The sequence below is a fragment of the Podarcis pityusensis genome (genome assembly GCF_964106645.2).
Source record: "Podarcis pityusensis genome assembly, chromosome: 9".
Classification (NCBI taxonomy): domain Eukaryota; kingdom Metazoa; phylum Chordata; class Lepidosauria; order Squamata; family Lacertidae; genus Podarcis; species Podarcis pityusensis.
In genome coordinates, this window is record NC_138034.1 from 19,130,853 (window position 1) to 19,146,599 (window position 15,747).

At 44.9% G+C, this 15,747-nt stretch overlaps 1 protein-coding gene across 1 annotated transcript in view; it reads right to left on the reverse strand.

Annotated features, from left to right (window-relative positions):
- Positions 1-971: 971 nt before the first annotated feature.
- GRXCR1 (glutaredoxin and cysteine rich domain containing 1) overlaps positions 972-15,747 on the reverse strand; it is a 52,898-nt gene continuing 38,122 nt past the window's right edge. The window contains exons 4-5 of the mRNA XM_081020159.1: positions 4,364-4,429; positions 972-1,258 (exon numbers count right to left, since the gene is read on the reverse strand). Coding sequence (XP_080876285.1) covers positions 1,079-1,258; positions 4,364-4,429 — 246 coding nt within the window. The 3' untranslated portion in view covers positions 972-1,078. The remainder of the gene's footprint in view (positions 1,259-4,363; positions 4,430-15,747) is intronic.

The following is a 15,747-nucleotide window of genomic DNA, read 5'->3' on the forward strand; positions in this document are numbered from 1 at the left end:
AATATGCTTTGTGCCATCAGTTTGCTACTGGCAAAATCCTATGCTTAGCGAGTTGGGCCAATACCCCTCTGTGAGCCTTGTAAATTGCAGTGTTGGTCCTGGAAGTATAGTCAGGAACTGATGGGAGAATTAGACTTTGTTCCAGAAACCAGGCAAAAACATTCCCCTTTGACCAGGCCTTTGGCTGACTGACATCCAATGCCCTTTTCAAACATGTTAGAGAGAGGAGGGGTTATTGGGTTGTTCCTGTTTTTTATTTTTATTATGTATTTTGTGTTTTTATATTGTGACATTATGCTTTGAACCTCCCTGAGACCTGCGAGTATAGGGTGCTATACAAATTTCATAAATAAAAATTAAAAAGTAGACGTATGAGAACCCCCAGGGATTAGTCATACATCAAAAGGTGTGCTGCTCTCAGACATTCACCCCAATTCTTCTGAAGCTGAAACGTTGAAATGTAGCCCAAAACACCTTGAGAGCACTTGGCAGCAAATCTACAGTTTGCTGAAATCTCTTAGAATAGTCTTCAAACTTGATAGAAATCTCATAGCGATGTGCTCAGCTATTATTTAATCAACACAAGGTGTTGTTGTTGTTGTAGATGTACTATACAGTTGTACCTTGGAAGTCAAACGGAATCCGTTCTGGAAGTCCATTCGACTTCCAAAGCATTCGAGTTCCCAAGCGTGGCTTCTGATTGGCTGCAGGAAGCTCCTGCAGCTAATTGGAAGCCGCAGAAGCCCCGCCAAAAGTTCAGTTTCCAAAAGAATGTTCGCAAACTGGAGCAGTCACTTCCGGGTTTCGATTGTTTGGGAGCCAAAACATTTGAGACCTAGGCATGTTTGAAAACCAAGGTACAACTATACCGGCTTTTTATACGTTGAGTTTCAGGTAACTGTGAGATCTCACCACATAAAGGACTCCAGCAACTTTTTATTTTATTTTATTTTTTACAAATGAACGTTTATTGACTGAATTAGACAAACATGGTGGTTTTCCTTAATATAAAATAGTATAACAAACTGCTGCGTTGACATAATAAAATGAGGTTGTTTTTTGTATCAAGGCGCCATCCTTAGCTGAGGCAACTCTTGCAGCGTTGCAATCCGTTCTCGTTGCAAGCGGTGCACTTGAGGGCTTTGAATGAGTCCGTAAAACAGTTCCGAAACACTGACATCTTGCTCCCATGGCACGCTGAGCACGGAATAAAACCAAAGCCCCCACATGAGAGGCATTCATGAGGGTGTTGAACTCTCTGGGGGGGGGGAGAGAAAGAAAGATGGCATCCATTATTTGCATTATATTCTGAAGGCCAAACCAGACAGGGAATTAACTGTGAGAATGAAAGTAACTTACACATTTCTTTTTATGTAAATACAGTGGTACCTCCAGTTGCGGACGGGATCCTTTCCGGAGCTCTGGTCGGATCCCGAGGTTTCCGCAGCTGGAGGTGCCTGTTCTGCGCACACACGTGGCACAATAAATCAACGCCCTCCCAGCAGATGTCAAGGCAATAAACAACTATTTTACTTTTAAAAGACAACTGAAGGCGGCCCTGTTTAGGGAAGTTTTTAATGTCTGATGCTGTATTGTTTTTAATATTCAGTTGGAAGCCGCCCAGAGTGGCTGGGGAAACCCAACCAGATGGGTGGGGTATAAATAATAATAAATTATTATTATTATTATTATTATTATTATTATTATTATTGGTTTGCCGTGTGCGTATCCTGAAGGATACATAACAAGAGGGGCATGTGAGTAGTGGTACCACTGTATGACTCTCAGGACCCATAGTTCCAACAAAAACCTTTCTGAAGCTGCTATTTGTTTTTCAAGAGAACCCTCCATCCTGCCAGTGGAAGCTTCCCTTGAATTAGGAATGGAAGTTTCAAGGAGATATTTTTTGTTGAAATGTGTTATAAGAAAAACTGCTCCCTTTCTCTTATGGGGTATTCCACAGCCCGTATAGAGTCCACAGAGGCCAACCAGAGTATATTGAGAAGCAAAGTGGCAAGGAACTTTATACAAAAAACTGTTGCAACTGGGTCCCCGCTCACCATACGCAGGAGGGAGGAGAACCCTGAACAATGGTGCGCAAGCCCTTATATAGACTTTTGAAATTGCCCACCCTGTAGCCCAAGACCACCACCCCCCAAAAAATCATACATATATCACAGAAGGAGAAGTCCTGCCTGCCAGGATACCTGAGAATGGTCACTGATTGTATTGCCTGGGCAGCCTGGCCATTCTTTTATGATGGTTAATCCAGGTCACAGGCATACACAAATATGCCCTTAAGACAGGATCTGCAAGCAAAAAGACAATGGGAAGACTTTCCCCATTTACCTCCCTTACTGCAGAGGAATATCTGAGGTCACTGGGAGAGTCAAAATGGCTTCAGGATTGCTCTCCCATACTATTTCAGACACACGTTCATATATTTAGATATGTGTGCATTTATGAATATTTATTCTATATTTGAGATCTTGAGATTCTTATAACAGATGGTTGCAGATAAATCCCTCCACTCTCCGTGGTTCTGAGGCTTCTTGGGCTCCCCTATGGCTGTGATTTACATAAGAAACAAAACATAAGGAGGGCCCTGTTGGATCAGGCCAAAGACCCATGGTGGCTAGTCAGCGGCGTAGCGTGGGTTGTCAGCACCCGGGGCAAGGCAAGTAATTTGCGCCCCCTAACCCGGGGCAAGGCAAGTAATTTGCGCCCCCTAACCTGCCGCCGCTGCCAGCTTCTTCTTGCTGCTGCCTGGGCTGGTCTGGTGTGGTTCTCTCCCGCGCTCAGCGCTGCGCTGGGCGGCCGCTGCACTGTCCCTCCCCCAGATAGTCCCTCGCTCTCTCTCCGCACCGCACGCCTGGCACCCACCCCCTCCACAGTGGGCGGCGACCCAGCGGCTCGCATCGGATTCGCACAGCCAGCACTGCAGTGAGAGAGAGTGAGTGAGCCAGGTAGGGGCAGAGAGCTGCGAGTGCAAGCGCACCCCCCCCAGATGTTGCGCCCGGTGTGGCCGGCCCCCCCTGCACCCCCACGCTACGCCACTGTGGCTATCAGCAACATGCTGCCTCCTACAATGAGACAGAACGTAGCCATTGTGGGTAGTAGCTATGGATAGCCTTATCCTTTATGAATTTGTCTACTCTTCTTTTAAATATAATAATAATAAATTTTATTTATGCCCTGCCCTCCCCAGCCAAGACCGGGCTCAGGGCGGCTAACAACCAATAATAAAAACAAGTTGAGTGAATACAACTTAAAAAACAAGATTAAAATACAACATTAAACAATTAAAACATTAGGGTGCAATCTCTTCATAGGAGGAGAAAGGAAAAGAAAGAGGGGGAGGAAATCAAACTGATTCTAAGCCAAAGGCCAGGCAGAACAGCTCTGTCTTACAGGCCCTGCGGAAAGAAATCAGATCCTGCAGGGCCCTGGTCTCATGAGACAGAGCGTTCCACCAGGCCGGAGCCAGAGTTGAAAAGGCCCTGGCTCTGGTTGAGGCTAATCTAACTTCCTTAGGGCCCGGGACCTCTAAGGTGTTGCTATTTATGGACCTTGAGGTCCTCCGTTGGGCATGCCAGGAGAGGCCAAGTAACACTGTGATAATCTTGGTTGCCCTTTCCTGACTCTTCTCCAGTTCTATGGTGTCATTTTGGAGCTGACCAAAACTGTACATGGTATTCAAGGTGTGGTCACACTATAGATTAGCAGAATGATATTGACAGTTTTATTTTTTGATTATTATTTTTTATAATACTGATTAAACTTTTAATTATCCCTAGCACGGAATCCCAACTTTTTCACAGCTGCCACACACTGGGTCAACATCTTCACTAAGCTACCAGTTTGACCCAAATGTCAGTCATTCCTGGTCTGCCACCACCAGTTCAGACCCAATGAGAACAAAGATGCACAATTTTATGCCTTCGCCACATGACAGAGAAGAGAATGAAAGGAAGATATGGGGCGGCCATTTTGTTTGGGGGGATTGGTAGTTCTAGCCTGAGCTGCCCTGTTCTCTATGTGAGGCACTTTTGAGTTTGTGTAATAGAGGCTGGGGGAGGTTGGGTGGCGTAGGCATGGGCATCAATTATATATACTCGGGGCAGAACCACATATTACCTTCCTATGGCCATGTTCCTAAATTTATTTTTCCAGAATTAATACAAGTGTAGGGCCAACAGATACTTGTAGTGAAGAATGGGCAAAAGGTTGGAGACATTCATGTTGATGTTCCCTTACAAAGAAAATATAATTCATCTGTGAGCTTACCACAGAATACTATGTATGTAACTAATGTATGAGAACGGTATTTTAATGTGTCATCTTTTATAACCTCATCAATTACCTCAATTTTGGTTAAGAGATCTTGCAGTTCCCCTGATTCATTCATTGACAAAATTTTCTCAGCACCCTGTAAAGTAAGAGACAAAATTTGTTAATGTAACGGCTGAGATATAAAGCTTTGTTGGAGTTTTTGTCTCGACAATTTTGCTGAAAGTTAGAAAACAGATTCTTTTTAAAAAGAAAAAGAAAAAAAAGAAATTTATTCACAATATCATCATACTTTTTCAGCTGGCCTATGTGTGCTTTGGCTGCTGAACACAGGATTATTACATATTGTATCTCATATTAAGTTGTGGGTGAACATATCAGACGACACAGCGATTCTTCAACAGCTCTTGTTTATTCAGAGGCCAGAACAGAACTGAGCTGAAGGACTCAGTCAGCCTGCTTATATAGAGCTCCAGTACAATGTAACTGTAACAACTTTCTGTAGCTATCCAATCACTGAACGACACTTTCGATCCTTCATTTGCATAACTATCTACAGTAACCCCCTGCTAGCCCAGGGTGAGAACTTCAGTACATAACAGTATCTCATATATCTTGTACTACATGATCACTGCAATTCCCAGCCCCTCTTTTGCAATATATGCTTTCTTATAAATAAAAAACGGAAGGCACCTTGTTAATATGTCAAAGAGGCAATTTCTTATACATATAGTGCATCAGAGAATACACCTAAACGAGCATGAGAAAAACAGTATTTCTACTGTTCAAGCATTTCCAGCTTGAATTCATCTGGAGCATGTTGTGGATATGATGCCAGGGGAAGAAAGATGATGAAAAATACCATTATGACACTAAAATCAAGATCCAGCCGTGAATAATAAAAATAATTTAGGTTGAGTACATAGGACCCTGGGGAATTTCTGCGCTCTGAAGCAAGGCAGCAATGAAGAGGTTCTTCATTTTTCTTCTTGAAAGTACAAAAGGTTACTGTAAAGAAAATTAAACTGCCAAAGAAGATATAAAACTTTCCTTTGGCTCTTTCTGCTAATCAGAGAGAACCTGTTGAGGAACTGAGCAACACTACCAGGGCATTTGTATTTAATGTGTGCGTTATTCAGGGGGTGGGGAGGGAGCGATTATACTTGCATATACTGGTTGCTAGGTGCAAGGAGTGTACCCATATCTTGGGCCCTCCGATAAGGGGTCAATTTGATTGTTTGTTTATTAGATTTCTATACCAGCTTTCATCCAAAGATCACAGGGCAGTTTACGATATAAAAACAAACAAAAATCCCAAAACGGCAAATAATAACAACTCCCGCACCCTCGTTTAAAAGGCCATAGATTGTTTAATTAGCCAAAGGCCTGGGAGAAGAGGAACGTTTTCGCCTGGCACTTAAAGATATGTAACAAAGGCGCCAGGCGAGCCTCCCTGGAGAGAGCATTCTACAACTGGGGGAAGCCACCACAAAAAGGCCTGTCCTTGTGTCGCCACCCTCTGGACCTCTCGTGGAAGGGGCACACAAAGAAGGGCCTCAAATGATGATCTCAGGGTCCGGGTTGGTTCATATGGGGAGAGGCGGTCCTTGAGATATTGCAGTCCAGAGCCGTTTAAGGCTTTATAGGTCAAAACCAGCACTTTTAATTGGGCATGGAAACTAATTGGCAGCCAGGGCAGGATTGGCGTTATATGCAAACAGTCTTGCCCTGGTGAGCAACCTGGCCACTGAATTCTGCACCAGCTGAAGTTTCTGAACTTTGTTCATAGGCAGTCCCACCTATAATGTGTTGTAGTCATCTAGCCTAGAGGGTACCAGAGCATAGAAGTTAGTCTATGTTCAGATAAGGGTGCAGCTGGACCAACAGACAAAGTTGATGGGATGCCCTCCACACCACCGAGGCCACCTGAGCCTCAAGCAACAGCAAAGAATCCAGGAGGACCCCCAAGCTACGTACCTACTCCTTCAGAGGTAGTGTGATCGCATCAAGAGCAGGCAACCTCCCATCCATCTGGTCTAGAGAACCACCCACTAACAGTGCCTCAGTCTGATCTGGACTGAGCTTCCATTTGTTTACCAGAATGCTCCTTATCAAACAGCCTCCAAAAGTTAACCGGGGTCCCTTTGAAGCCTCCTTAGGTATTGCTATAAATGTTAAAGAGAAAGAAATGTGATGCCCCCAAATTACAGAAAGCCAAAATATCCCTGCTGGAGCAAAAGCAAACAAAAGTTGGATAAACCCAAGTCTCTAGCCCTAGTCTGGACAGTTCCTAACTTACCAGTCTCTTTGCAGGACTCTTTTCTCATAGATAGGCATTTACCTTGCAGCCTTCTTCACCAGCTCCCCAAATTTCTGTATATCACTTTGATATCCCCTTGATCTCCCATCACCATTGCACATCAGCAATGGTGGATGCCTCACCCTTGGTGTTTAATGGGCCTTGGGGCACCTGTCAGGTCTCCAAGTTCACCTTATACTCCCCAAATGAATACATAGGAAAGATATGCATCCCCTTGCAGATGCAGCAGATACATGTATACAGAAGCAGTCTAGGGACTCCCTACTGTACATTAGTAAAAAAAAATAGCATTTTGATTGTGTTATAAACATACAACACCAGATGGCGCTGGAGAGTAAAAGAAATTCTATGTGATTTTCCATAGCGTTGATTTTTCCCCTTTTGTTATAAACGATTTAATTTTTGGCTTATTTATCGTGGGTTTTTTCCTGTGTGTAGATCCACCCTACGACTGTAGTTCAATTCTTTTACACTGAGCTAGGGTACTGTATGTGAAATCAAGAGGTGCAGAGGGGTTCAGATCAAGTTCCATGGCTTCAGGTTTCTGACTGCTATAGTCCAGAGAAACTGCCATTCTTCTGCTGCCGCCATTTTCAAGTTGTAAAGATCCTACAGAGACTAGGCCCACACACACACACACAAAAGCTTTATTGAAATTGAGAGTGTCTGAGAATGAGGCTGGGAACTTTTCTCTGAAAACAGTCTACTCCTTGGGATGGGATGGGATGGGATGGGATGGGATGGGATGAGATGGGATGGGATGGGATGGGAAGGGAAGGGAACCCTGCTCTCCTTAACATCAGCTCTGTCTGCTCCCAAGAGAGGCATCACCCCAATGCTTGAGAATGACTGCTCCACATGTGCATTTTGAACGAAGATGACGCATTTAGAAGTGCAGCAAATAACAGCAGCAGTGTTGATCATGCCTTTTCTATGTAGCTACATGAAGCCATGTGATTTAATACTTTTTAAACAATTTAAAGTGTTTCCTTACCAGAACAAAAGAAAAGTACATTTCTCCAGAAGAAACAAAAAAATACAATACTACAAGCATTTCAGTGACGAAATTTCTCTGGTACTCAAATGCCATCTGCTGCTTCCTTTCTGTGGTGTTCTTGGGAGACATTTAATATACGATAGATACCTCCTACACCAGAGATGGAGATCCTCTGACCCTTGGGCTCCTAATTTGGTTCATGAGACCCTTTACCTCAAACCATTCCCAGCTGCCCAGTGGTGGCTTCCTTTGCCTGCACTGTTTGATTTCAAACTGCATGGATAAAGGGAAATGCTTCATCTGGTGTCACAGTGACATCAAGCGATTGATGTCAGGTGACTGTGTGGTTTCAAAAACACCTACTGGCTGGATCCAGTTTCCCACTCCTTTCCTATACAGTCGTACATTGGATCCCAAATGCCTTGGCACTCGGCCGTTTTGGCTCCCGAAGGCTGCAAACCCAGAAGTGAGCTTCCTGCAGCCAATCAGAAGCCGCGCTTTGGTTTCTGAAGGTTTTGGAAGTCGAACGGACTTCCGGAACAGATTCCTTTCAACTTCCAATCTACGACTGTAATTTTATCAGCAGTTCTTATAAAGCTGGGGCCTTTAAGGTATGGTTTCCAAATCTGTCCCCGGAGAAAATCTGTCCCCAGAATGTCTCCAGATTTCATTTAATGTCCCTGGACTTATATTTTAAGTGTTGTATATTTATTAGTAGGGGATGAATCTTATGTGATTGGTTCAACGGCACAAGACACATCATATGAGGACTTCTGGTGAGGCAAAATGGCGGGTGCCATGGCAGCGAGCAGCTCCTGAAGCCAACCTGAGCCAACTGCACTACTAAGCTGGCTCTGGGCTGCTGAGACTGCTGCTGCCACTGCCAAGGGGAAACTGGGGACGCCCAGCGCGCCAACTGGGGGAACCGCTGACACACACACACCAACGACGCAAATCGAGCCGGGAGTGACTGCCCAGCGGCGCTCTGGGGCCAGTAAAACCCCCGGAGCCGATGCAGAGAGAAGGAGGGGAGGAGAAGGAGAAGGAAGAGAGAGAAAGAAGAAGGAGAAAAAAGAGGGGAGCTGCTGCCGCCGCTGAGGAAGAGAGGTAGGAGAGGGCAAAGACAAGTGGCCGAGCCCAGGTCTGACCTGAGCCTACTCCACAGCGGTTAGCGCTCCAAGAGAGCAGGCCGGGGCCCAGAGGAAGGCCATGCGACAGAGGAGACTACAGAAGAAAAGATATTACTTCTTAATTTTTTAAAAAAATGTTTTTTAAAAATAACTTTTTTTCTCTTTTCCCAAAAAAAAAAAGTGTCCTCGGATTCTTTGAACAAAATCTGGTAACCATACGTTTAAGGTGACTGCTAGATTTACCACCACTGCTTTATGCAAGCAGTGTGGTCAGCGGGTCGTGCCTATTTGGCAACTTGCTTGGTTTGTTTAGTGCTTTGAGTTATGATCTCTGTGATTTCAGGGGAAATGAGAGCGAGCTGTCTTGTTGGGATGGCCCAGGGTTCTGCTGCGTTTGCATTGACCTGCTTCATCATAAGGACGGGTACAGGAGCTGTTTGGTGTTTCTAAATAGCCTTAAAATAAAATACCCACTTGCATAGGCAGGCAGGTTGTAAGTTTATAATCACTCGGCCCTTGCCAGGGCTCCCCCACCCCTTTCTCAATACCTTTCAATACCTGGAAATGAGAAGCTCCCAGGCTCCTTTTTACGTAACCTTCTAGTCGAAATAGTTTCATTATGTATGCTTCATCGTTATCCCAGCAGAGGGCATGATTCGTTTTCAGATATAAGCAGCCCTTGGCCAATATAAATGTTACAGACACACTAAAGTGCACTTAACAACATGGACAGAGGCAAGCTAATGCCACAAGATGATTTATCCTTACTCGGATGTGGACTCAATAAGGCTGTCCACCACATTTGAAGAACATAGTTGATGAATCTTTTGCCTTTCAACTTACTAATTAATTGATAAAATGTATTGATGGCAAACCCTTAAAACAGGTGTCTTTTGGGGATACAGCAGGAAGTATTAGAAAGCGTACAATTTAATTAAACAGAAACCACTATTCATTGTTAAAAGGAAAGGACATCTTTCGGTTTTTCCCCCCTTTGCAATTCAACTGACTTGCAACCTCAGTAAATATGTACACTCTTCTCTCCAGAGGTTGCTGGAATACAACTCCCATCATCCCTGATCACTAGCTATTCTGACAGGGGCTGATGGAGGTTGGAGTCCAACAACATCTGGAAAAGCACATGTTCCTTATCCCTAGCATATAAGATGGGGTAATAAGCAGTTTTGGGATGTGGGTGGCGCTGTGGGTTAAAACCACAGAGCCTAGGACTTGCCGATCAGAAAGTCGGCGGTTCGAATTCCCATGATGGGGTGAGCTCCCATTGCTCAGTCCCTGCTCCTGCCAACCTAGCAGTTCGAAAGCACGTCAAGTGCAAGTAGATAAATAGGTACTGCTCCGGCAGGAAGGTAAACGGCGTTTCCGTGCGCTGCTCTGGTTCGCCAGAAGCGGCTTAGTCATGCTGGCCACATGACCCGGAAGCTGTACACCGGCTCCCTCGGCCTATAGAGCAAGATGAGTGGGCAACCCCAGAGTCGGTCACGACTGGACCTAATGGTCAGGGGTCCCTTTACCTTTACCTTTAATAAGCAGTTTTATCCCATGTTTTCAGGTGCCAGGTGGGCACAGCAAAGAGGCCTGCCTCAAACCCGTGACCAGCAACTGGACCCATTTAGGACCCAGAGCTCCACTCCTTCCTTACCCCAGGAAACATCCTGAATGACACTACCATCAATAGCTGTCACCCACTCACGCTTTTGGCAGGCACAGCAGAGACATCCGCATTGGGGCCTCCACTGTCAAGAGTCTGGTGGAGTCAACATGGAGGAGCCTCTCCACTGCAAACCCATCCCAGTGCCGCAGATGAGGGAGTTGGACTTTGGATTGCTCTGTTAGGCTCTCACTCGGATGAGGTAGAAGGTGAACAACCGTATCTGATTATACATGATAGCAGTGATTCCTGCATTCTTTTTTTGAGGCTCCTGGGACTGAAGGAATTGCAGCAAGCCTGACTGTCCTCCTTGTAATTCACACACTAGCTGCTCTGTGAGACTGTGGTCTCTAAACTGGTCCTACTGAGCCTCTTGGGCTTGCTGAGCGGAAGGTTGGCGGTTCGAATCCCTGCAACGGGGTGAGCTCCCGTTGCTCTGTCCCAGCTCCTGCCAACCTGGCAGTTGGAAAGCATGCCAGTGCAAGTAGATAAATAGGTATTGCTGTGGTGGGAAGGTAAACAACGTTTCTGTGTGCTCTGGTTTCCATCACGGTGTCTGGTTGCACCAGAAGCGGTTTAGTTATGCTGGCCACAACATGACCCGGAATGCTGTCTGTGGACAAATGCCGGCTCCCTCGGCCTGAAATTGAGATGAGCGCCACAACCCCATAGTCGCCTTTGACTGGACTTAACCATCCAGGGGTCCTTTACCTTTACCTACATGTATTTGTACATAAGATTCTTTCAAGTGCCCCATTTGATTTTTGAAAAGGTCTTCACAACAGGAGTTTCATACCTGTGTAGCTACAGGGTTGGATAATTTTGTTTTGTTTCAAATCAGTTCCACACAATTTTGCCAAGTCAGGTCAGGATGTTGTAGTTTCTCACAAGTGAAAGCTATTTTCCTTCCTGTTAAAGGGCATGAACTGGGTTAACAGGACAGATTTATTGATCAGCTGCTGCTAAAAATGTAAGGAAACACAGGGTGATTTTTTTCATTTTCATCTTTTATAATAATTTCTCTATAAACATATGGGTCATATTTCTTCAATATATTCAAGGAGCCTTATGTAACAAAAAGGAGACTGCATAACAAAACAAACCTGATAAAGCCTAAAACTAAAGAACACATTTTTTAAAAAAAAATAATCCATATATTATCACACTCCTTATGGCTTTGAGAATAAAATAGGCTTGCTAAATTTATTCCAACAATATTCTACCAGGCAATGAAAATACTTCTGAAAGACTAGATTATATGTTCTGCTATTGACCCCAAGGTGCTTCTGTAAATAAATAGATGGCATTCATTTCATGACAATCTGATAAGATCAGCTGCAGTACATTGAGCTGTTTCCCCAGCAGTCCAAAAGAACTAAAATTATATCATGCTCAGCATACAGGTTTTCAAGCAGAGAAAATAAAACTCTTCCATGAACTACCTTAAGGCTCATAAAAAAATTTCATTGGCTTTTAAAAAGTATCGCCCAAAGTCTGTGTGTGTGTGTGTGTGTGTGTGTGTGTGTTTATTGGAGTATTTTTGGGCTGCCTTTCAGAGCATATACTCTCAGAAGGCTGTTTACAATACACAAAACAATTGTAAAAGCAGATAAGATTAAAACACTATTTAAAGCGCAACACATTGATGGCAAATGAAACCACATCATTATAGCTCAGTTAAAATGTAATGTGAGCAGCAGCAGCAGCATAAAACCATCAAGAAAAAAAAATGACCTGAATTCAAATCACCAATATATCTCCTTGGATAATGGGTTCCATGGAGGTGGCGCATGCTCCCATATAAAAGCCCCCCCCCCTTGTGCCTAACAACCAGAGGCGCCAAGTTCCCCAAAGATTGAGGGGGCCCAGCGCACATCACACACCTGTGACATCACACCTGTGATGCAAGCATGACGTCACATCATTTGGAGGAGGCCTAGCACTCTGGAGGATCCAGCCACTAAAGCGGCCCTGCACTCAATTCCATACTCAGCCTGCTCTGTCCCTTCAACATTCAGGGGGCCTGGCCCCCTTCCAACAAAAACTGAGAGTACCTGCTGCCAACCTATTTTATCTTAACAGTGGGCATAAAGCAGGAGCTCTGAAGTTGATCTCAGTTCATGGGCAGCCTTATGCAGGTGAAGGGAGTCCTATAGGCAACTGCCAATTGAGGAGAAATTACCGTATTGTTCGCTCCATAAGACACACTTTTTTCTTCCTAAAAAGTAAGGGGAAATGTCTGTGCATCTTATGGAGCGGATGCGTGGTCCCTGGAGCCAAATTGCCCAGGGGTGAAAAGCAGATCATGCTTTTTTTTTTTTAGAAAGCGGGAAGGGGGTGTTGAAACAAAGCCGCTGATCGGCAAGCAATCAGGAGGGAGATAAGGCTGCGGGTAAAGGAGGCTGCCAGGGGGGAGGTAAAGAAAGTGAACTTGCAAGGAGAGGAGACAGGAAGATTAAAGCAATGAGGAGAGAAATTAAAAGAAAAGGAGGAGCAAAAAACTGCTTCAGCTAAGGAAAAGACGCTGGCAAACAAGAGGGAAGGGGGTGTTGAAAGGAAGCAGCTGATCGACAAGTGATCAGGAGGGAGATAAGGGACACTAGCGATAAAGAAGGCTGCCTGGGAGGATCCTCAGGATTTTTGCATTGGGTCACCCCAAATTCACCATCAGATCACATAGCATGTCCATGGCTACAGCCTGCACCAAAAAAACCACGCATCCACTGTTTCGTGGGGCCACAATGGAGCAAAAACCTGGTTACAAAGCACGGATCCACATGGATTCTCAGGATTTTTGCATTGAGCTACCCCAAACTCACCGTCAAATCACAAATCATGTTTGTGGCCACAGCATGAACCACAAAAATCATACATCCACTGTTTCGTTCAGAATATATATATTTTTCTTGTTTTCCTCCTCTAAAAACTAGGTGCGTCTTATGGTCGGGTGTGTCTTATGGAGCGAAAAATACGGTAATCTTAGTCATGACTCCACTCTCCTTCTGATTGGGAGGGAGGAAGTTTTATACAACTTGAGTTAGAAAATAAGGCAGTTATTCAAAAGTAAGTGGAAGAGTTGGAAAGATGAAGCCAGAAACCTGAAGAAAAGAAGAAAGGCAAGAGAAGAAAAGGGCTGAAACACTGAAAAGCCTTAGAGAACTCAGCTGGGCACTATAACAGAAAAGAGCCAGAATGAGACCACAAAGTGGCTTGGAAGACAAACTGAAAGATACAAATCAATACACCCTTGCTTGGTGTATTGGTAAACTTGGATGCATTTATGTCTCTCTTTTTAGCTCTTATGAGTTTGCTCAAACAGTCAAATTAGTTCTTTTTCCTAAAATGGCGTAACTCAAAAACTGTGTAAGTTGCTGCCTTAATAAGCCCTTAAGTAGGCTGACAAACATAATTGCAGTTTAAGTAGGCAGCTTTTCTTCCAAACTGATGCGGCAGCCTAAAAAGCAAACTGTCTCGTCACGCAAAACCTGCATCAAAAAGGTAATGCACCCAAGCCCAACCAAAGTTCCTTGGCTTGGCTTAGAAAGTGCAGAAAATTCTGGCAGCTCTCATACAGGTCAGGCGATGTCAAAATGATGGGCGTAGGTGGGAAGAGTTTGACAGTGAGTAAGAGCATGGAACTGAGGAGAATGCCATCTGTGGAGCCCGGACCTCGCAGCGCACATTCGGTAGCTGAGGTAGGGTTTTGCTGCAGACAGAAAGTGGCAAATTTCTGTGGCCACTGCACCGACTCCCATTCAGAAGCAACTCACTGACATTTCAAGCATTAGTGACGGTGGCAAGCTGTGCTGCTTAGAAAACATTGCCAAGACTTGCAAAATGAGGCTGGAGGACCAATTTGACAGAAATTGCAGGAAAAATAAAGACTTGGGTCAAACGGTTTGCTTAGCAGAAAATTGGTCAGAGGCCTTGTTATTTACCCTGTGCCTAAATGCCGGCATAGGCTGAGCCGGTGAAAATCTAGAAGGTTAATAGGCTGTTTAGTGGCGGAAACAAGAGAGAAATTAAGATATCCACTTGGTGGCAGTGGTGAAGTTAAGAAGAAGGAGGAGTTGGTTTGGCTAGCGTACGCCCCTTCCCTCTGATGGTACAGACTACAGCCTTTGACATCATGTACGTACATGGCGTTTTGTTGGCCTTGATGCGTAATAGAATTTTGACTTTCTCAGTTAGTACCCTTAAAAAAAACCCCTCCTGTACTGAACCTAGACTCTAAAGTCAAGGTAGGTAGCATTTATATTTTTTTATTTTTAAAAACCACCAGATGATACTGAATTTAGAGATCTGATCCATAACGTAGATCAGGCTCTCCAACCTGGTGCCAGACTGCTGGCTGAGGCTGATGGGAGTTGTAGTCCAAAAGTTCTGGAGGGCACCAGGTTGGGAAAGACTTCTGCAGATGTTTAGGGAACCTGATTTAAGAGTTTTCACTAACATAGCATTTGAGAAACGCATCCTTTCGTGTGGGCTTTTAAGTGACGTCCCAGTGGCGGACCTTGAGGTCTCAAATTCCAGCAGCACCATGTGTGATGTCAAAATTTGGCATCCACCACCTCTCATGCTCCATTCTAAGTAATGGTTGTGGTATTCCCTGTGTGTCCCCCCCCCCCCTGGCTCTGCACCCAGATTCTTAAATCTGCCTCTGCCAGTGGCTAAGAGCCAGGACTCAGACAACTGCCCTCTCTCTCTCTCTCTCTCTCATCCCTCATGATGATGCCCAGTGTGGCTGCAAAAAAACTAAACCTAATGAGTTATAACGATGTCTGAAACCTGCCTGTTTATTTTCATGTGTCTTTCTGCCATGCCACATAGTTGCAATAGCAGATCCTGCCATGGGGATCCTGACCTGACCTCCTGGCTACTGAGTCATTTCTGCTTACTGGTCAGAGCATGGGGAAGGCAGTGTTAGGATATAGTTCTGTTCCACCTTAAAAGGAACAGGCATGACTCTTGTGTGTCACATGCCTGTTTACTTCCAGCACAGGCTTGCTGGGAACTTCCGTTTGTATACTGCTGTTTGCTGGACACGAAGGGAAGCAGACATGTTTTTCCTTTGTTCCTGATGCTGGATAAACACTTGTAAATAATGCTTACATGTGCTTCTGTCCGCCACTTCCGTTGTGAGGATTTATTCACTCTGCTGATAAAAGCGTGCACAGCTTCTGAACGTATCTGAGGCTCGTATCGCTGATTGATGCTGTTCTGAGAACCGGTGCTTGCCTGGCTGCCGGCCGGTGGCTGGAGCCAGCTGGAGGCCTGCCAAATGCCCCCGACTCCCCGAATGAAGGAGGTGAGGACAGGTGACCCCACCTAGGCCCGAAGT